Here is a 23,105-nt window from a genome sequence, read left to right as displayed (position 1 = left end):
GTTATGGGAAAAATATACACACACAGATATGCACAGCGTAATTTATTATATAAACAATATATGCGTATAAATTACGATTAAACCGGATGAAATATGTCACAGGGAATAACATTTTTATGACCGGCCAGCACTGACTGTATTCAGCTGAATAGATGTCAGTGATTGGTTGAAATTACAGAAATACGACAATTTTAACATGAAATAACTTGCGATGTACAATTTTTTGTTAAGAAGGCTAAGAGAAAAAGTTGTTTTGTATGACACATTCTACCAGTGTCCCAAGTTTGAAAGTGTTTTGTTAAGAAAACAAGTGTTGCCCGTCAAATCACAAAGATCCGGATGTGCTTACATGTTAGGTTTTAATGTATAACAGTGGTTTTTCAATTTTTTTCCCCAGTCTGAGAAACCAAAATCATAAATTAAAAAGGAACATATGTACACATAAATGTGTACATCTATTGATCGATATATATATATCGTCTTCTTGATCGGTCCCACAAGGGAAATAAGCCAAAACTAATTCGATTTATCTCCCTCGGTTACTACACTAGTCATTATTTGACAGGTAATTTTGAGAACATATTTTTAAAATGTAACATTTTGTTTCTTTACAGAATTGTCCGTGGGTAACTGCTATTTTCGAAGTCTTTTTCTTGATGTTTGCAGCATCAGTTTAGATATATATTCTAAATCATTTTTCAAAGAGAAGCTCTTTGATAATGCCCTTAGTCTATATTGTGATCCAGTTCCAAATATTCGCTTAAAACTCTGTAGATTCATTCCGTGCATGAAACAAACACTAAATTTACCCGAAGATGATGCCCGCTTATCTGATCTCTGTAATGTTGTCAGCAAAATACTCAGATCTGACAAAGACCCAGATGTACTCAGTTTTGCCAAACAGGTAAGGACCTACTTGTACAATTCATTAAAATGGCTTTAGTTTTAATTTTCACGAAATTTTCAGATTGTTTACTAAAATTTAAAATTGTTGTTTCTGTTTAACCCCAATTCAGTTCTAAGGGAGTAGATTTATTAATCAGAAGTTTTCCAGCTATGTCCAATCCATTTTAAGTCAAGGACTTCTTTGTCTGAGCACAAGCATGGCTGGGTCATTGAAAAGCATGCCTAGCAACCTCTTGTTTTGGGGTTCAACCCTGTTGCACAGCATCTTTATACAAATGTTTCTACCATAACGTCAGGTTGATCATTTTCTATCTACTTTCTAGGCTAACATGGGTCAAACAAGTCATCACAATCTGTCATTTGTTATTGGAGGCCACGCTTCTTAATAGATGGGTACTTGGGTTTATTTCTACTACCAGATACCCTTCCAATCGCCGACTACTTTATAGAGTGTGTTTTTATCAAAGAACCAGTACTGGAGTGATTAATGAGTGCTCAGTGAGACTGACTAAAGGGACCTCACAACATTTGCTTTTTCAGAACATCTATTGTAAATGCCAAAATCTTTCCTTGTGAAGAATGCTCTGCACAACACAGATTAATGGTTAGTGACTTCAGAATTAGGGCCAGGAAGACACCCAGTGATGAACGACAACATGGAGAAGGAAAATATAGAAACTAAAGGCCTGCAATTGGAAAGAGATTCAGAGAAGTACTAACTGATGCATATGACTGCAACAATGTAGACTTAGACACGTGTAATGTAGATGGAAATTGGGAATTTTTACAAAGTAGCATGCTCAGGGCCACTGATCAGACATGTGTCTGGAGCAAAGTCCCAACCGGAATGGAAGTAATGTGGTGGTGGAACAATACTCTGTTGATACAGCTACAAAGACCAAGAAACAAGTTTTGGAAACTTGGAAGGAAGTGGAAATAATAGGAAGCATAGGCATGTAGCTAAAAGATCACCTAAACGACAGATATATTTGACTAAGGGTGAAGCAGAGAGAAAGTGATTTGTGCATGTCCTGCAAAATGAGCATCAGAGGTGTTCAGGTTTGCAAAGAAGTGTGTGAGAGAGAGAACTGAGACGTAATTGGTGAAGAGTGTGCTTGGAATGATAAAAGCATACTTGCCATCAATAGGAAAGACAAGAAAGTGGCATGGAAGTGCTGTTATGACAGCTTGAGTATGGAAAACACATGGGATAAAAATGGGCTATCTCATGTTGATCTTATAGGGGCACCAGCAAATTCAAGCTGACAGCAGTATAGTAGATGAGGCAGTGAAGGTCATGAAGAGAAAGAAGGCTGCAGGACCATCTGGGATAATTGCTGGGATGCTGGAAATATTTGGTGAGGACAGGTACAGGATTACCACGTAGATAGTAAATTAAGTCTTATAAGAGAGAGTCATAACCAGCAACTGGTGAAGCAGTATCATTGTAAACTGCTACAAAGGCAAAGGTGATAGCATAGAGACAAGCACTTATAGAAGAATTTTAAAAAACTGGATCAGGTTATGAAGATTATAAAAAGAATCATTGCACAGCTAATTTGTGACAGGATAGATCTAGATGAGATTAAGTTTGGTTTTGTGTCTGGAAGAGGTACCATGAATGGCAGTATTCCTAGTGAGGCAACTTCAGGAGAAATACTTGACCAAAAGTAAACCATTATTTCTAGCCTTTGTTGACCTGGAGGAGGCATTTGATTGGGTACCATGTACAGTAATCTGGTGGTCATTAAGAAAATTGAGCATTGATGAATGGCTTGTGAGAGTTGGCAATGAATCTAGTGTGAGGGTTGGAGTATATCAAGGCTCAGTTCTTTGTCCTCCTCCTATTCATCATAGTCCCATAAGAGTTTAAGACTGGATGTCCATAGGAACTCTTATATGCCAGTCTAGTCCTCATAACTGAATCTGTAGAGGAATTAGAGAAGAAATTCCAAGCATGAGGAACCTTATGGGTAACCTAACAAAGACAAGATTTTAGCAAATAGCAAAAAAAGACAGGACCCTGGTGCCTTTAGTGAAACGGCCTTGCTTGATATGCAGAAAAAGAGTAGGTATAAACGGTACTCAATGTAAGCTTTGGACACACAAGAAAGGAATCACTAGCAGACTATCTGAAAATGTGGTAGGTATATTGGAACAGCTCATACAAGCACACCAGAAATTGAGTCTCTTAAATGTCCAGATGGCTCACTGGAAGTAGTGCAGAGATTTTGTTAGTTAGGAGATGTAATTAGCAAGAGAGATGACTGCTGTGAAAGCACCGTAGCCAGAGTAAGAAAAGGTTGGTGACATTGAGGGAGCTACTACCACTGCTGGCATGCTGTCAACAAAGGCAGGTCTTTCCCCACAGACTATATGATGCTTGTGCTAGAATTGTAATGCTACATGGTAGTGAGACTTTGGTCTCCAATGCAGAGGACATGGAGCTGTCTGGAAAGAAACGAAACTAGCGTGCCCTGCTGGATGTGCACAAAGATAATAGTAAAAATGTGCTGAGAGAAAGACTGGGCATAAGAGTGATCAGATGCTTTGTGCAAGAAAGAGGACCTTACTGCTACACATGCATGATGCATGTCCTCATGCACACTTGTATAAAGAAGTGTTGAAACACTAAGCATGGCTGAAACTTGTGAATGAAGAAGATATGGAATGAAATCATGGAGACTGACCTTGGGATCTTAGGCCTCACAGAGGAAATGACAAAGGCCCAGGATATCTGGCAACGTGGGTTCCTTGTGAAAACCTACCCATCATAATGAAGACTGACTTCTGTGGCACTGCGTGGGTATATGTTATCTATATAGATATAGATATATATATGTATATATACACACACACACACACACATCTATACATAATTCATATCTTTTTGTGAGTGTATGTATATATATAAATGAGGAACCCAATCAATCCCCACTTCATGTTACCATCCCCACCCCACACCATATCATCCCCTGCAGTTCTTACCCCACATTCTGATATCACTTTTCTCTCTTGCTATCCAGAACCATCTCACTTATCAGATATTCTTATCCATTAATATTGTTATTCACACATCTACACATTACAGTGACCATCCTGTTCTCCCCTCCTTCAACCACAAAATTCTCTTTCCCCATGCATTAACCTTGGTTTATCTTTCTACTCTGCTCTTTATTTTGTCCTGCTCCTGGTTTGTCTCCCTACTCCTACTCGTTATTTTGTCTCAATTTCTTTTTCACTGACTTTTTAAAATATTCTTTATTAAATTTAGGCACTCTGGGATCTAGAACAAATTGTTGTGCCTGTTCATTTGGTAAGTGTACCTCAATATTATCTTAACGATTGGTTGCTAATGAGTCAGTATTTGTATTGTTAAATCAAATTGTTTAGCCTAACAATGTTCTATCAATTGATTGAAATACTTGTATTAACTCTCAATGTCTTCATATTTTAATGAATTATTGTAAAATGAATTATTTTTAGTCAGTTAAAAGGATGTCTTCATAGAATTGGTATATGTTATTGCCAGGAATAATGATTACATATTATTTTCCCAATTTTAAGCAAATTGATGACCCAAATTTAATTTGTATATGTATGTAATTAACCTGAGTGACAGCAACCTACCTGAGACTGCCCCTAGTTCTTCTATACAAGCTTCTTGTTTTAAAGCAATCTTAATTAAAACAATTCATCATTGTCATCGTTGCTGTTTAACATCCGCTTTCCATGCTGGCATGGGGTGGACGATTTGACTGAGGACTGGCAAACCAGGAGGCTTCACCAGGCTCCAGTCTGATTTGGCAAGATTCCTACAGCTGGATGCCCTTCTTAACACCAACCACTCTGAGAGTGTAATGGGTGCATTTTACGTGTCACCGCCACAGGAGCCAGTCAGGAGACACTGGCATTGACCACATTCAGATGGTGCTTCTTACATGCCAGTTAGGCAGCACTGGCATCAGGCATGCTTGAATGGTGCTTTCTACATGCCACAAAATTGAAATAAAAGCAGTTTATTTCAACAGAAATATGGTAATAAAAGTTTAATATTAAATTACAGTCATGATCAAATGGTTATAAAGTTGATTGTTAATCCTGTTGTCCTGGATTCAGTCCCACTGCATGGTATGTTGGGCAAGTGTCTTCTGCCATAGCCAGGGATTAACCCAAATTTTGTCAGTTGATGGATGGATGAAGTTCAAAGACCATCTTTATCAAACACACTTGTCATACTGATTTTAGTCTAAGAAACACATTAAAGGTACACACAGCTATGGAGTATTCAGCCACTTGCATTATAATTGAATAATGAGTTGCTGGTTCAGTTGTTTGAACTTCTGAAATAATCATATTATCATAATTCTGGCATTTATTCACAACCATTATTCATACTGACACAGACTACCAAATATGGAAAGTATCTTTACGTGACCACTATCTGAAGAATTACTTCATTTATGTCATTCTCTTTCTGACAATATTATATTCTAATAACATTAAACATTTCATGTTTTTGTTGAAATCTTCAGCTTGGATCAAAAACTCAGGAGAAATTACAGACAGCCGAAGATTTGATAGATTTGCATCGAGAGGCTGAAGAAATAAGTTTGCTAAATGTAAGTTGTAAATGTAAGGTGTTTCAAGCAGTTACCTGTGAAAGAATTTGTGAAATGAAGTCTTTCAAATAGTCAGAGTGACCTTTAGAAGTAGTTGATGGCATCTGTTACTGAGGTAATCTAAGAAGCAGTATGCAGCAAAGATTTTATTAAAGCATAAAGTGAGAATTGGATGTAAAATGTTAACGGGGTTATTATTTAATCTTTTCTTTGGCAAAAAAGAGATTCTGGTTTTGAATGAAGAATAGGTTGATACTTGTATATGAAGTGCAGTGGTGTGAATGTATCAAAATATGGATATTGAATTTGGAGAATATATGAAGGGTGGAAAGTAAAAAGTAACAGGTTCTGTTGGATACTTAATGTTGATGTATATGAATGGCAGAGAAGAAATAAGCTGAAGGAAAATCAGAATGTATGAGAAATTAGATGAAGTATACCAGAGAGAAGAATGCATTGGTGTGGACGTGTAATGTAGTTTGAAGGCTGACAATTTGGTGAAATGTGCCCAGTTATATAAATGGTAAAATCCCACAGAAAAAGGGAACTTGGGAAAATATGGTGAGAAATGGTAAAAGCTTATCTCGAGGGTGAATTGATAATGCCGACGATGATGGACTGTGACAAGAGATGAGATGCTGAGTTGGAGAAGACCCTCCCAGATTTCACAAGCATCAAAAGAAATGAATGTTAAGATGAATGATACAGCTGTTAAGCATTTTTGATTTGAAGTTAATCATCCTAAGATGCCTGTTTTTTTATATTTTTGGGGTTTTTTTTTTTATAGGATGAAAAAAATGAAGAGAAATCAAAAGTAAAGAAAGATGTACCATTTTCTAAAATTCCTTCTCCAAGAAAAGTCTCAGGTAAATATGTAAGGGTGCTGGGGTTGTTGTTGTAGTTCTATAGAAATAATTGATTAAAAATTTAGCTAAAAACACCTGGCACCATTTATGTCCATTATGTTGGTTTGTCTTCCAGATAGAGTAATCTCTTAACTTTATTATGGAACATGTTCTCTTATGGTTCAGCACTTAAAACATATTCCCAATCTTCTTTACATTCATTTGTTTTACGTTCATCTTTCCATGCTAGCATGGGTTGGACAAATTTGAGGTTTTATTTTACAGCCAGACACCTTTTCTCACATTAACCCTTACATGTTTTTTTTTCATTAATGGGTTTATGTCACACAGCTTCAAGGGTACAATGTAAGCAGGGGATTTGCTGACAAAAGACACTAACAACATTGTTTGCTTCATGTGATCTTCAATATCATGAAGCAAACAGTGTAGCACACACACACACACACACACGCGTGTGTGTGTTGTATTGTGGCCACCTGTTTCTCTCATACTTGAACCCCTCACCTCCTAGCACAAAGCTGCATGACAACCTCAAAAGCACTAGTGGCCTTAAAAACAAAAGCTCTGTACATACTGTAAAATGGTTGGTATGAGGAAGGTCCTCCAGCTGTAGAAATGATGCCAAAGCAGACATTGTTGCACAGTGCAGTTCTTGCAATCATTGGAACCTGTCCAACAGCCCAACCCATACCAGCATAAAGCACAAGTTTCAACTATTGATGGTATATGTGACAGGCTTCTTTCAGTTTCCATCTACTAGATTCACTTATAAGGCTTTGGTCAGCTGAGAGCCATATTAGGAGACACTTGACTAAGGTACCATGTAATGGGACTGAAAACCATATAGTGGTTTGGGAAGCAAACTTCTTAACCACACAGCCACAATTGTCTTCGATTGTAGACTTGAGTTAATCAATAGTGTATTTGGTAGACAGAAACTGTGTGGAAGCCATTTGCATGCGTGTACATTAATGGAACAAATAAATTTGTAAGATTGGAAGATGAATACCATTCCTTCTTGAACAGTATTGTAATAAAAATATTCTTTGATGAAAAAATTATTTTGTTTTTTCTATTTTGTTTTCAGCTCAGAAATCCACTTCTGAGAAACGAGCAAGTCCAACTCCATTAAAAGAATGTAAAAAATCTTTAAGTAATTGCTCATCCAGTTTAACACCAGTGTCTTCACCAAAGGGTAAGGAATATATGTATATATATTATAGGGCTTTGGCCCTACTGGGGCACCCCATCGAAGGATTTATATCAAATATATTGCCCCAGCCCCACTACTTATTTCTGAATTTGGTTCTTATCAATATCTGTTTGTCAAATCACTAAGTTATAAGACATAAATACAGTGCATTGTTCTTAAGAAGTTATCTTTGTAGCTTTATAGTTTTGGGTTCAGCCCTACTGCACAGCATTGTAGATAAGTATTTTCTACTCTAGGTTAACTAATGTCTCATGAGGGAATTTGGTAGATGGAAACTGTGTGGAAGAATGTCACATGTATGTGTGTACATGCACAAATATTGAAATTGTAAAGCTGTTTGTCACCATCTCAACTAAACATTGTTATGTTTACATTCCTTGTTGATAAAGATCGTGTGTCTTTGCTTTCTAAGGCCTGTGGAATTTTTTTAATTCCTGACTTGAAAAGCAAGGATTGGGATTGGGGCTGATGACAAGAAAAACATTCAACTTTCAAAATCCTGCTTTAAATATGTCCCTGTCCTACCCAAGCATAGACAAAAGATGGACATTAAAATTAGACAAATGTATTTCTTATAACATTGTTTTGCAGTCAAATAGCCTTCCTGTCACTAAGCTTTACCTGATTTTCTGGTAGGGAATCTCTTATTCCATACATCTACAAAAGTGAAAAGTGAGAAAGCATTTTGTTGACTGGAAAAGTGACAACAATACTGCTTGCGACAAACGATCTCAAGTGTAAACACACACACACGTATACATATATATAATACATGTGTGCGTGAACACACAACAGATTTAAGATTTTGTTAACCAAATCCACTCATAAGACTGGTAGTCCCTGGGCTATATCAAAAGACACTTGTTCAAGTTGCTTTACAGTGGGACTGAACCTGAAACCATGTAGTTGGGAAGCAGACTTAGCCACACAACCCATGTGTGTGTGTGTGTATGTATATATATTTATTTATTTAACCACATAGTACCTGTAGGATGATGGCTGTGATTACCACAAATTTATTTACATATACATACATACATCCAGATATACATATGTGTGTGTGTGTGTGTCTAACTAAATAATTTTTTGTTGCTAAAATATTTTTTACTGTCTCATAATGTTGAAATCTTTTATCAACATATTTTATAAATCAATTGCAGCTTGGAAGGTATTTATAAGCCATTTAAAATAACACACAAAATCCGTTAGATTCACTTCAACATTTAAATTTAATTTGCCAAAATATTTTCATTGCTTTAAGACCGCAACTTGTTCACTGACAAAATTCCGTGTTGCATCAGTGAACAGGTTGCAGCCTCAAAGCGACGAAAATATTTTGGCAAATTAAATTTAAATATTGAAGTGAATCTAAGGGTTTTTTTATGTTTCTTAAATGGCTTATAAATACCTTCCACGCTGCAATTGTTTTCAGCACATGATCTCAGATCAGGTCACTTGCTATGCAAGTACATCTCCGTAATATTTTATAAATGCCTACCCTGAGTAATTACTTATGCCATTTTTCTGATTTTACTTTGTCCAATATGGCTGACATCTCCATCAGGTCAGGTGACCAGTCTGTTCTGTTGGCGTGAGTGAGAGTGGTTGGGGTTGTTTATGTTATACATACTTGTGTGTGTGATGTTAGTTTACTGGTACTCTGAATATATTTCTTGAGTTATGAACTTTTAAATTAAACTACAAGCTTAAAGATGTACAAGACTATTATTCTGATAATGAGCTGGCAAAATTGTTAGCACACTGGACAGTGATGAGCATTTCGTCTACATTTTGAGCTCAAATTCTACCAAGGTCAACTTCTTCCTTTCTGAGTCAAGGAAATAAGTACCAGTTAAGCACCGGGGCCAATATAATCAACTATCCCTGTCACCCAAAATTAACGATAGTAGAAACAATTATTTTGATATTGTACCACTTGCTGACCACAGAGGCAGTGAGATTAATGTACTGGTTTACTGACCGCATGGATGAATAGATGAAGACACATACATACACACACAACAGTTTATTATATAAGTTGACAATAATGCAGTTTTTATATCACTGATGTAGAGGGTAGAGTGGGGTAAAAGATATATTTTAATCAGAGATTATAAAAGACTGTTTTGAATTGACTTTTATTTAGATAATATTCTTTTCAATGTTGTATGATAAATTTGTATAATAAATGATTAATACAGTCAATTATTTTAAAAATTACATTTATTTAAAACTAAAAAAAATATTTATTTTTTAGATCCAATTTATAAAATTTTGATTATTTTTTTGATTGATAATTTTAAAGATTTTGTTGTTGGTTTTTAATTAAATTTGCAGTTAAAACCAAAGGTTCTTCGATACCAAACTGTCGTCTAGTTAAATCCCGATCCACATCTTCAATATGTTCTGCTTCACAAATTCCTAAACGAGGTAAGATGCTCTTTTTTTTTTTTCTTTTTTGTGACAAACTTATAGAGATCATAACTTTTCAATCTTTAAATATGAAATGTGTGTTGTGCATATTTGAAGTTTAGTCCTGTGGAATGGACAATGCCTGAAGCTCTCACATGACCTCCAAGACTGGTTAATGGTGTTCTACTTGAAAATGTGTAAGTTGATGTCTGCAGGAATTTCAGAGGGTTGACATTCTGAGGAGAAATTATCAGTTATAGTGTGGTGTGGGGGTGTCAAGAGGAGAGACGAATGCGTTGTGTATGTAACTTAGTTTTTCAGAGGAACAGAGTGTTGTTGGTGGTGGTGGAGACATTGCTCTTTCAATGTTGTATCAATTTCTTTAATCCAAAACCCTACTGTTTCTGCCAAAAATGGATCTTGGCTCACAGAAGATCAAGTTACACCATTGTGCAATCATGGTTAATGTTGAATAAAATCAAATACAATTGGGAAGTGAATGGTATGTTCCTTCTGGCAGGAGTTGACTGTTATTCAGTGGAATCCATTATGGTGATACTTGGAATGGTTAGAGTCTTAGTTTCTGAATATTTCTAATATAATATAGACTGGTTGAGAAGTGGGAGGGGGGCACTGCTTCCTCCCCATCCGTCTCTAGCTACTTATTTCCTTTTTTCTTTTTTATATTTTTGATTACTTTTGCTGTTCTATGATACTTTTCTGTTGCTGCCACCAAATTTTTCTTAGCCCTGCTGTTGGCATCTTTCTGCTCTCCTATCACCTCTTAACTGCCCCAACCCCCACCTTCTCCTTCATCTTTGCCCTTTCCTTTCACCTCTACCCTGGCCCTACCACCACATCTTCCCCTGTTCCTTTACCCTCCCATCACCCACTTTGCCCCATTACCTGCTTTGAATATCTCTTCTTCCCTTCCCTTCCCCAACCCTGCTATCTGTAAGTCTTCTTTTCTCTTCCGCACACCACCCGTACCAATCAGAAGATGTGGAAGTTTTGGTTTATATAGTTAAATGTGTTTTTTTTTGTTTTTTTTTCATTTTACTTTATTTAATTCTCCAAACCAGATTCAAAGCTTGTGGACTCTACTGGCAAAAGAGACACAAAAATACCTGTGATAGGTACATCTTCTCTTCCTACACCAAAAGGTAAGATGATTTATTTCAGTTTTATGGAAATTAATTTTAAAATACTCAGAAAAGTTATTATAGTTGTTGTTGTTGTTGTTACCGTTTAAATTCCAGATTAGCTTTGACCCGGCAAAACCGAAATCACAATATAATAAATTATATTTACTATTATTGCTTTTGTAAAATATATACGAATTTACAGTCATCATTGTATGTGTTTATGAATTATTTTTAATGAAAGCCAATTTGTTTTTAGATGGTAAATCAGCTGAAACTCGTTTATGTAACAACACGCGTATTCCTCGAGTATCCACGCCAGTTCGACCACCCTCACCTACCACTGTATCACATATTCCCAGTAAGTATTTCTGTGCAACAATATTTTCCTCTTTGAAAACGTTTTTCAACTTCTTTTGATTAGATTTACAGAAAAATAAACATCATTCAAATCATCATCATTAGAATAATCATTGTCTTAATGTAACTAAAGCAGTGAATAAGCAGAACAATAGAGAACGTATTGTGTAGTATTTCATTGCATAGCTTTCTGTTTTGGTTTCAAATCTCATGGAAGTCAACATTGGCTTTCATCTTTTTGAGGTAGGTTAAATGAAGAACCAGTTAGTTGATTTCTTTCTAACTATACTTTTTCCATTTCCTTTGCCTCGACCACAAATGTTGTGATCATGTGTTTATAATTAATATTCTACCAACATTATCACCATGAAGAACATCCAGCTGTAAAATCTTGTCTCAACTCCCCCAATTCAACCAATACTAGCATGGTAGAATGGATGTTAGTCAAACAGTAGTATTTCTGCCTGCAACACCACCACCACCACCACTGGTTCACATTATATATCTACTTTACCAATCACCATCCATTTATATTCAGTTTTCAATTAATTATTCAATGTTGTTACTTCTGTTTTCTCAATGTTTCAATATAGAAACATTGTGAGGTTTCACCCGTTCTGTATTGCCAGAATATGGTGCATTTACACATGTAGAAAGGAACGTGTCCTGCATGTAGGCTGATATTCATGCTGGGGAAGTGACATATTTTCTGCATGGAGAGGTGAGATGTTTCCTCCATGTGAACATGTATCACGTGATTGAATGAAACTCCTAAACCATGTAGAAAGCTCATACAACATTGATGTTTACCATTCTTTTCTTTCTTTTATTCTTTTACTTGTTTCAGCCATTTGACTGTGGCCATGCTGGAACACATGTTCACAATTTAAAACATTCTCCATTATTTTCCTAAACTGTTTCTTTTCTTATTTTCAAGCTTCAGCTGGAGTTCAAAAACAAGCAAAATCAGGAATTAAACCAACTAGTTCCAATAAGTAAGTCAAATTTTGAATGAAATGTCTATTTGGATCAGGGAAAAAAATCATTACTTTGATAAAATTTTACTAAATTTAGAAGTTTCCATTTATGTTGTATGGAGAGTGTATATATCACTAATATTATAAAAATTTCAATTAATCTTTATCAAACACAAATTACAATCCTCCAGAGTTTTTTTTTTATTTTTTTATTTTTTTATTTTTAGAAGGACCAAAAGTTGAACTTTAGTTTTTCAGTTTCAGACTTGCCATCACAACTAAAATCCTTCAAAGTTTAGATCCTTGGAATCAGAATAATAAATCATTAACATCTAATAATTACTACATATTTTTTATTACTTTTGTTAATATTTTCAATGAACATTTTGTCCCTCCATAAATTAAAATTACAATTTTAAAAATGTAATTTGTTAAATAAACTTCAACTGTAGCTGTAGTTTTCTAAATGGAACAAAACTATTGGAAGGAATAAATATCCAAAAACATGCTGCCATAAAACAAAATGTTACTATCTCAGCCAAATATTGAGGAATGCTCCAACTGAGGCTGAAATTTCTTTTTGTTGTTATAAATTTATAATTTATTTTCTGTAAACATTATTTTCAGTATTCGCAAGAACAACAGCACAACCACCACCACCACTACCACCACCACAGCTGCTTCTACGGCAACCACCAATTCTACAACAACAACAGCAACAGCAACAATAACAACAACAACAACAACAGATAATTCATCAGATCATGGTATGCTTAATTTAATCTCTCTCCACACATGCTAACAAAGAATGTGTTTGTGTGTGCGTGTATCTATATATATATATATGTGTGTGTGTGTAGCCCTGTGAGTGGATTTGGAAGACGGAGACTGAAAGAAGCCCATTGTGTGCGAAGCATCAGATGTGATGTGCAAAAGAGACGATTGCGCTGGTATGGTCATCTGGCGAGAATGGATGAGGATAGCTGTGTGAAAAAGTGTCATACCCTAGCAGTTGAGGGAACCTGTGGAAGAGGTAGACCCAGGAAGACCTGGGATGAGGTGGTGAAGCATGACCTTTGAACCTTAGGCCTCACCGAGGCGATGACGAGTGACCGGGACCTTTGGAAATATGCAGTGCATGAGAAGACCCGGCAAGCCAAGTGAGACCATAACCTGTGGTCTTTACCAGAGGTGTAGCCAGCCCACTTATGCATACCTTTCCTTCGTTGGACACTAAACTTTGCTTGCGAAGACCTGTTGAGGCAAGTGAAATCAAAATCAAATTCAATGACTGGCATCCATGCTAGTGGAGCACCATCCAAGCGTGATCGTTGCCAAAGCAGCTGACTGGCTTCCATGCTAGTAGCATGTAACAAGCACCATTTGAGCATGATCGTTACCAGCGGCGCCTTACTGGCACGTAAAATATTTGAGCGAGGTCATTGCCAGTGCCCCTGGACTGAATCCTGTGATGTAAAAAACACCATTTGAGTGTGGCCGTTGTCAGTACTGCCTGACTGGCCCTTGTGCCGGTGGCACGTAAAAGCACCCACTACACTCTTAGAGTGGTTGGTGTTAGGAAGGGCATCCAGCTGTAGAAACACTGCCAGATCAGATTGGAGCCATCTGGTTTGCCAGTCCTCAGTCAAATCATCCAACCCATGCCAGCATGGAAAGCGGACATGAAATGATGTGTGTGTGTGTATCTGTGTCCCCCCACCATTGCTTGACACCTAATGCTGGTGCATTTATGTCCCCGTAACATAGCAGTTAGGCAAAAGAAACTGATAGAATAAATACTAGGCTTACAAAGAATAAGTCCTGAGATTGATTTCTTTGACTAAAACCCTTTAAAGTGGTGCTCCAGCGTGGCCGCAGTCAAATGACTGAAACCAGTAAAAGAACACACACACACACACATAAATTGATTTGTAGTATTTACATCAAAATGTTGTTTAAGGAATTGTTCTGAGCCCTTCTGTCTAACTTTACCTTCCACCTGGGCTCCTGAGCATAAGACTAAAAAGTTGCATACATATCTCAAGTGTAATGATTGCAGACAAACATATGGACAGAATCATGAAAATAATTCTGAAGAATAGGCCGGTTTCCTTTCGACTACCATAAAATGGTGGGTGATTTGAGATTTTGATGGGTGATGTGAACATTTTGTGGGAGACAATGAGTTTTTAGAAATTAAGTCTGCATTTACCTATATCTAGGCATGACTAGAATAAGGATGCACTTTTATTGATTTGTTTATCGATCGAATATTTTTGTCACAGACATTGAGATGGTTGTCATGCATGCTAAAAATAGCAGCCAAATAGACCTAGGCCTTAAATCACACTCCACTACAATTTTTTTTTTCCATAATCATATGAAGTCCTGCATATAGAATGTAAATTCGCAAAAATTTTCTGAAAATTCTGAAAAGTAAAAAAGTTATAAGGAGTAAATGTCACGTGTAAATCTGTGGTTTCATATCAAAACACACGTGCTATTTTCAGGACGTTGACAAAATGTGCAGTCACATGCAAAATGACAGCTTTGAAATCGTGTTTCTTGACTTGGTGAAAATGATCAAACTTTAAACCTCTATAACTTTTTAAAAACATTTTTCAAGAAAAAGTTGAATAACTCCAATAATTTAGCTTGGAAAAGTACATTAATGTGCCAAATTCTAAAATTTTTGATAAACTTTAATTTTTGAAATGCTGGCAACCAAACGTACTAGATCCGTATTTGCTCCAGTAAAGGCATGTCATCTGACTCTGCTCTTCTTCTTCTCTTTGGGAATACCATACTGCCTTTGTGATGCAGTTACCAATGTGCATTCTTTGCTATCAAACATTGACCAACGAAGCAATGAAACCTTCACACTTGACGTATCACTTTGATGCAAAGCATTCTGACAAGGGAGATAAGCCGTTATCATACTTTTTGCAACTGAGCTGCTCTTTCAAAAAGCAAATACAAACATTCCACATGCAACTCCAGGAAACTAGTAAACAGGAGAATGATGGGTTGATTGCATCATACAACAATGCATTGCTTGTTGCTAAGTCTGGGAAGTCTCACACAATTGGAGAAACATTACTTCGCCCAGTTATCAAAGAGGTTTGTCAACCATTACGCACGAAACACGCGATAACATTATGAAGAAGATCCCACTTAGTAATAACACAATTTCTCGATGCATCGATGAAATGGCCAACAATGCCAAACATCAGCTCATCAATATTCTCCAGCACACTGGGCGAAATGCTTATCAGTATTTCACCTGCCGCTACGTTCTGAGTTCAAATTCCACTGAGGTCGACTTTGCCTTTCATCCTTTCGGGGCCGATAAATTAAGTACCAGTTGTGTACTGGGGTTGATCTAATTGACTAGCCCCCTCCCCAAAATTTTGGGCCTTGTGCTTAGAGTAGAAAAGAATATTCTCCAGCATTTTGAATTTTCTATACAAGTGGATGTTGTGGACAATCAATGTTTGATGGTATATGTTCTGTATTTCAACGAAGACCTTCAACCTTGTGAGGAAATGTTCACAGAGAAATTGCCACTTAATGCAAAAGGTGCAACTATTTTTCACACTCTCAAGTCTTTCCTTTTTGAACATAATATCCCACTCAGTAATATTCTTGCCTGTGTGTCTGATGGAGCCCCTTCAATGATAGGAAGATACAGAGGTTTTTCATCTCTCCTAAAGCGGGAAATGTCCCACCAGATATTAACTGTTCATTGCTTGGCACATCAGCAGCATTTAGTGGCAAAAAATATGAACAGTAGATTGAATGATGCGCTACAATTAGTTATCAAGACTGTGAACAAATTGAAGTCCAGTCCCTTGTCTGATCGAATTTTCCATCAACTCTGTCAGAGAAATGATGAGGACCACACTAAACTCTTATACCGTACTGTAGTGTGGTGGCTGTCAAAAGCAACCTGTGTTTTATGCTTTGTTGAACTGTTTTATCAAAAATACTCCACTATCCGCTTCATTGATGGCTGCAAGGAGCAATATCTTTTTCTTTATGATATATTTACAAAATTAAATGACTTGAATAAGTTATTGCAAGGAAACAGAAAAACTCTCGTTAATTGTAAATCATTTATCACTACCTTCATTTCAAAATTGCTGTTGTTTAAGACATTTCAAAATGTTAATTCCATCAATTTCCAGAACTTGATTTTTTGAAAGATGAATTGGTTGATGAGGATTTAACTACATAATGCAGCTATTTACAATCACTGCATGATGACACGGTGGAGAGATTTCAAGATGTTGTTGTGCTAAATATTCCAAATCCGTTTGAGGTCGATGCAGTTGATTGCGAGGATGACGTTCAGGAGGAATTGATAGAATTACAAAATGACAATGACTCCACAATGCAATATCGCCATAATGGCAAAGAAGGCTTGTGGTACCATCAGAGTATATTGAATTCCTACCCCAGTCTGTAGAAACATCTGAAATTACTTTTGCTTGCCTTTCCTACCTTATAACTGGTTGAATCTGGTTTTAACCATGCTGGAACTTTACTTTCCCATAAAAGAATTGGACTGGATGTGACACAATGAGGAGGCTTGTGGCTAAAGTTGACAAGTTTGAAGCTGAATATATCTGCACTAGCTGCATCGCACCAGATGCATGGTTCTCATTAAAAAGTTTTATTCTTTTCCTTTATAATACAATCATTAATTATTTTTGCATTTGTAGTTCTGATCAATGGTTCATTTGGGGAAAATGAAAATCAGTGTAAAAGAAAGCACAAGTTTCCAGAAGTTAATCTGTCTGCATGATATAGAGCTAACGTTAGAATTTCATTCACACTAATGGCAAAAGTAAGCCCACAATAAGGGATTTGTAAACAACCGCATATTTAGTACAAATGGCATTAACAGGGCTACGAGTCAATGATATAGTGTGTGTGTGTGTGTGTCAAATGATACAGTGGTGGGGAGGGCTGTGTTAGGGTTTTTTTTACACGGGTGGGCAATGGGGAATTTTTTGGTCAATAGGTGGGCAATATTGCAATTTAGCACAAAAAGTTTGGGAAACACTGGTCTAGACCTTTCTTGTTTACAAGACAATGTACTGGGTTCATCACATGCTTGTTTCATTATAGAAACTTTTTTTTTTTTGCTATCAAAAACCAGAATAAATAACAACTATGGAGGACACCATAAACAATGTGTCATCAGAAACACACTTTGACTACAAAGCTACAGCATAATCAGTTGTCTGTTTTTAATATTTCAACTTCTTTTTCTACGTATGTTGCTCATTACCATTTGTTTATGCATGGAAGGTGGATGTTAAACAATGATGATGGATATTCCCACTATACTGAGAACATGGTATGACAAGGTCAAAGAGGAATATCCATTTTGTGCTTTGCTGATTGTGTGATTGCTTCTCCTGTTTCTTGATCCGCTGTTGAACCTAGAGAAATCAGTCATGGCCAATGCCAGTGCCGTCTGACTGAAACCTGTGCCAGTGGCACATAAAAAGTACCGTACGAGCATTGGGCCTCGTGGAGGCAGTGACAGGTGACCAAAACCTTTGGCAATATATCATGCTTGTGTTGACCTGTCAAGCCAAGTGAGACTGTAGTCATGGCAAATGCCAGTGTCAGGATAATGTCACCCGTACCAGTGGCACATAAAAAGCACCCACTAAACTTGAAGTGGTTGGCGTTAAGAAGGGCATCCAGCCGTAGAAACCTTGCCAGATCAGATTGGAGCCTGGTGCAGTTCCCTGATTTCCCACTTTTCAATCAAATCGTCCAACTCATGCCAGCATGGAAAGCAGACATCAAACAATGATGAGAATGAAGCAGTTTTTATTTCAAGTTAACAAAATTGATATGTGTATCTCTTCAACAGAATGTTTCTTGTGGCATTCTGAACAGTTCCATCTGCTTCAAACTTATCTCTAATTCTACAGATAGCAAGTCATATACATGGATCTGTTTCAAACTCCCTCCTAGTCTATCTGTGCACTTTGATTGTGTTTTCAAACTTATAGTAGTGCTTAAGGATAAATTTCTTTTGTTAAAAGCTTACTCTGACCCTATTCTTCATTACTTCTAATGGATTGAATCTAAAAAGAAATGAAAATTGAGCTTTCACCTATTAAAATGTGTGTACAGTTTGGGGGATACCCTGTGTGTGTGTATATATATATATATATGATAATAAAAAATAAATGCGCCCTTTTAAAGCCTAACCAGGCTCATGGGCCCGGTTTCCCAGTTTCAATGGCGTATGTGTTCCCCAGCTGGATGGGACGCCAGTCCATCGCAGCGTTACTCATTTTTGCCAGCTGAGTGGACTGGAGTAACGTGAAATGAAATGTTTTGCTCAAGAACACAACGCGTCGCCCGGTCCAGGAATCGAAACCACAATCTTGCGATCATGATGTTGACACCCTAACCACTAAGCCATGCGCATTCACATATATATATGATACTATATTATTAAATGGTCTGATGGTCTTGGCACTGGAAATGGTTGGGATTGATATGACTAGCAATATAAACGAGAATGCATTTTGTACCAAAAACCAATGTGTGTTACTCTCATGGTATCTACTGCAGTATGTTAATTACTATGTAATTAACATAAATTGCTAATTATACTACAATGTGTAATTAGCATTTTATTATATTAACTACAGTGCAGTCATTACTGGATGTAGTAATTAATGGCAGCTAAGGACGTTGATTAAATTACAGTGATATTAAAAATATAGTTATGGAAAGGTTAAACAAATCTTCACAATCCAAACCAGTTCTTATTCCATTACTGCCCTCCTAGATGAATCAAGGAATTTCTGACGTGGTTTCTTCAGTTGAATACCCTTCTTAATCCCAAGAATTTATCCAAATGTTCTGGGTATATTTTTGTCATTGCACTAGAACTGAAGATTTTGTGCAAGACTAGAGAGTTCTCACTACTTGTTGAAAGCAAATTATATACAAAGACAGAATCATTTACATGCCACACAAAATGCTTCTACTTTATATTCTGAGTTCAAATTCCACCAAAGTTGACTTTGCCTTTCATTCTTTCATGCCAAAAAAAAAACAAAGTATCAATCAAGTACTGGGGTCAATGAAATTGAATGCTGCCCCCTCCCCTTTTTCTCCCAAAATTTCAGGTCTTGTCCTTATAGTAGAAAGAAAAAAATTATATTGTTACTATTTAGAATAGTTTAGAGATTCTTCATGGAATTGTTGCTTTATTTCAGGGTTGGTTAACCGAACAGGATATCTAAGCAAAAGTCTAGAAAGGTAAGACCTCAGTCTGTCTTCTTGTGATCCTTAATATTATTGTTTTACCATTTCTATGAGCTTCACACCAATTTACCTTATTAACAAAGCAGGATTGGTCATATATAAATTGCTCTTCTGTGTGTGTGTGGTGATGTGATGTCTCGCATGGGTTATAATGACCAACAGTATTCCAGTTGATTAATCAACTGACTTGTTTAATTGTAGTGTAAGTGGATATTCCACAAACATGTGCTCTGGAGGCTGGTTTCATTTTTGATTTACAGTTATGGTCCACCTGACAGATGCTTGACTAGTTTCTGTCTTCTCAGTTTCACTGATAAGGTTTGGGGTTGACCCAAGACCATGATAAGAAAAATTAAAAGAAAACTTACCCAACATGTAGTGCAATGTGATCCATCATGCACATATTTCAGAGGCCACATGATGCCGCTTGCCTACATAACATATATATAACAAAATAACATTGCACTTTCTGCTTTCTTTTCTGCTGGTTATGTGGCATGTTATTGAGTCACATGATGCAGTTTATGTATGTCTGTAAATTTCTTCCTACTTGTAATAATTTGTTATAAAACTTCTTTTTGTTTTTCTCTTTTTTTCTTATTTACAGGCCAAAGAGTTCTGTCACAAAATGACCTCCAATGTCCTAATTGTATCAGCTTTGCTGTAGATTTGTTAGCTTTAAACTCTGCAAGAGATTCCATCCAGTAGGATGCTGCTCCCTTATGAGACTATTGAACTGTACCATTTTCTAGGGTACTTACAGCTGATGCCTTAAATCTGCTATAAAGTTTGTACTGCTAAAATTTTGACCACTTTTGTTCTATCCCAGTGACATAGGATCATGTGGTCTAAGAATATATTTTGTTGGACTTGAAAATAGATTTACAGAGATATTTTCTTAATGTGGTTGGAGTTTTTTTGTTTTTATTCTTTTCCTGTTTATTATTTTTTTTTGTCTCAAGAAAACGCCAAAATTTATTATGAGTTGAATTATTAATTATTATTAATTATATTTTCAAGAACTTAATATAATTGTTTCAATTGAAATGCAAGAATACTGTCCCTTTTTTTGTGATAACATTTTATTTATTTGAACAAAGTGTTTTGTATTGAATTTTGGAATAACTTACTGAATTCTTCCCTGTTCAAGGTTTGTTTGTGATAAAGAATAAAAAAGAGAGAAAAAAATTTCAAAAATGAAAATCCAAAAACAAAAAACCCTGCCATGTTTTATAAAAATGTTTGATTTGAGTTTTGACTCTAACAAATTTAAATTTGTTAGATAATGAAACAAAACTTAATTTTTTAGTCTACAGCCAAAAGTGAGGTACTTTGGTGCACTGTGAGGGGAAGAAATATCATGAGAGACAGAGAGAATATGATATTTCATCATAGGTTACCGATAGTACATCTCATTTTATGCCTTGTCAATTAGCTGACACTTGCCGCAGATGCAGACTACCTCAAAGCCCTTTGTATTCCAACACTATCTTTAGTCTATATAACACCTTAAATATAATAATAATTATTATTATTGCAGAACAACCCTTAAACAGCTTCATTTTTTTTCAACCCCCAATTTTTTTTTTTAAACTCAGGAATAATCTTAATTTAAAATAAAGTCATAAAAGCTTATAGTTGCCAAATATTTATATCTTTGTGAAAAAGGGAAGAGAGGAGTTCATTTTGAATAATTAGAGAAAAATATACAAAAAAAATGTAAAAACAACAATAAAACCATTTTGAAAGAATAAAATAATTTCAGGAAAATCATATAGGGGGAAATGTTTCGCATAGTGTGTGTGTGTGTGTGTGTGTATGTGCGTGATTACCTACATTAATTGTGGAGTGCTTAAATTTTCCTGCCATAGCAAACTAAATAAGATTTTAAATATTGAATGTGTATGTAATAAAATATTGAACTTACTCAAAAATTCCATACAAAAAAAACTGTTGGATTTTTACATGATTAAAGAGATTTTTCGCAAATCAGTGAGCAGATCTTAATCTCTAACTTGTGAAAAATCGATGTTTTTTAAAAGAATTTTCTGGCATATTTTTAAAGGACTTCTGGAATATTTTTTAAAATATAAGGACACAGATCGTGTCGTATAGCCAGCTGGAGATGATGTCTCCTGGGGCTAAATTACAGCAACATTAGTCCTAAACCAGGACTGCCATGTTATGTTGGCAAACAATCTTTTCTACAAAGTACTGTTGCTGAATATCTCTTGTTATGAGATTTAAAAATAGTAATTTTCTACTTTCTGGAATGTCAAATATTTTGCTATATATAGATTTGATGTTATATATCTTTGATTTATGATCTGGCATAAAACTGGGCTCTAAAGTCACCTCTGTCTATATTCTTTTCTATTCTAGGCACAAGGCCCGAAATTTTTTTTTTGGGGGGGGGGGCAGTCGATTAGATTGACTCCAGTACACGACTGGTACTTAATTTATCAACCCCGAAAGGATGAAAAATAAAGTTGACCTTGGTGGAATTTGAACTCAGAACGTAAAGACGGATGAAATACCGCTAAGCATTTCGCCCAGCGTGCTAACGTTTCTGCCAGCTCAACACCTTCACCTGTGTCTATTTCATCAAGTCACAACTGATAATATATATATATATATATATATTCTACTTTATGTATTGAGTTCCACTTCTCCCATTTATTAGATGTATGTTCCACTTTGATATAGAAACAGGCCTGTATATATAGTTTATTGTTTCATGTAAAGAAGGATATCTTGTGAAAAATGTTTTGTTTTTCCTTCAAATCATCATCATAAGTTAATCATTCAAATTGTATTATTTATACATTTATTATTTTGTAGTTGTTCTATAGCTATGGACAGCCTGTATAGAAAGAAAGAAATAGAAACTATGTGTGATTATCTCATTGCCTTTCTGAGTTAGAGGTAAAAATAATTATTAATGTAAACAATACATTTTCTTTAGTTTCAGCTTTGTTTTATATGCATATGATATCCTATTAGTAAAAGTGGTAGCTTTGAGTCAAAATATGCATTATTAATTATAAAATAAATTATTAAAACTATTTTGTGTCATTTTAGAAAATTAGCATTGGTTGACGACTAATATCCATTTACAGCTTTATGCCTGTAATTATGCAGTAGGCACTAGTAAATCATGCGGTAGGCACCAGTTTGGGGTTATTTTTTTCTTTCATCAAAAATTATTTCATTTCATAAATATTTCAGCTTAAAATCTAATTTGAATTGGTAACCTCCACTCCTCAATTAAAAAAAAAGAGAAGTATATATATATATAT

The 23,105-nt window shown here is 35.8% G+C and overlaps 1 protein-coding gene across 1 annotated transcript in view; it reads left to right on the top strand.

Moving 5' to 3' along the window:
- Positions 1-23,096, top strand: part of LOC106871176 (serine/threonine-protein phosphatase 4 regulatory subunit 4) — a 102,874-nt gene extending 79,778 nt beyond the window's left edge. The window contains exons 14-25 of the mRNA XM_014917507.2: positions 615-904; positions 4,181-4,222; positions 5,442-5,528; positions 6,316-6,394; positions 7,482-7,589; positions 9,945-10,037; positions 11,102-11,182; positions 11,421-11,522; positions 12,459-12,516; positions 13,126-13,265; positions 19,758-19,800; positions 20,414-23,096. Of these exons, the coding sequence (XP_014772993.1) occupies positions 615-904; positions 4,181-4,222; positions 5,442-5,528; positions 6,316-6,394; positions 7,482-7,589; positions 9,945-10,037; positions 11,102-11,182; positions 11,421-11,522; positions 12,459-12,516; positions 13,126-13,265; positions 19,758-19,800; positions 20,414-20,438 (1,148 nt within the window). The 3' untranslated portion in view covers positions 20,439-23,096. The remainder of the gene's footprint in view (positions 1-614; positions 905-4,180; positions 4,223-5,441; positions 5,529-6,315; positions 6,395-7,481; positions 7,590-9,944; positions 10,038-11,101; positions 11,183-11,420; positions 11,523-12,458; positions 12,517-13,125; positions 13,266-19,757; positions 19,801-20,413) is intronic.
- The last annotated feature ends 9 nt before the right edge of the window (positions 23,097-23,105 follow it).

The sequence above is a fragment of the Octopus bimaculoides genome, chromosome 16 (genome assembly GCF_001194135.2).
Source record: "Octopus bimaculoides isolate UCB-OBI-ISO-001 chromosome 16, ASM119413v2, whole genome shotgun sequence".
NCBI lineage: Eukaryota > Metazoa > Mollusca > Cephalopoda > Octopoda > Octopodidae > Octopus > Octopus bimaculoides.
The sequence above is the reverse complement of the archived record's forward strand: the minus strand, read 5'-3'. Positions and strand labels throughout refer to the sequence as shown.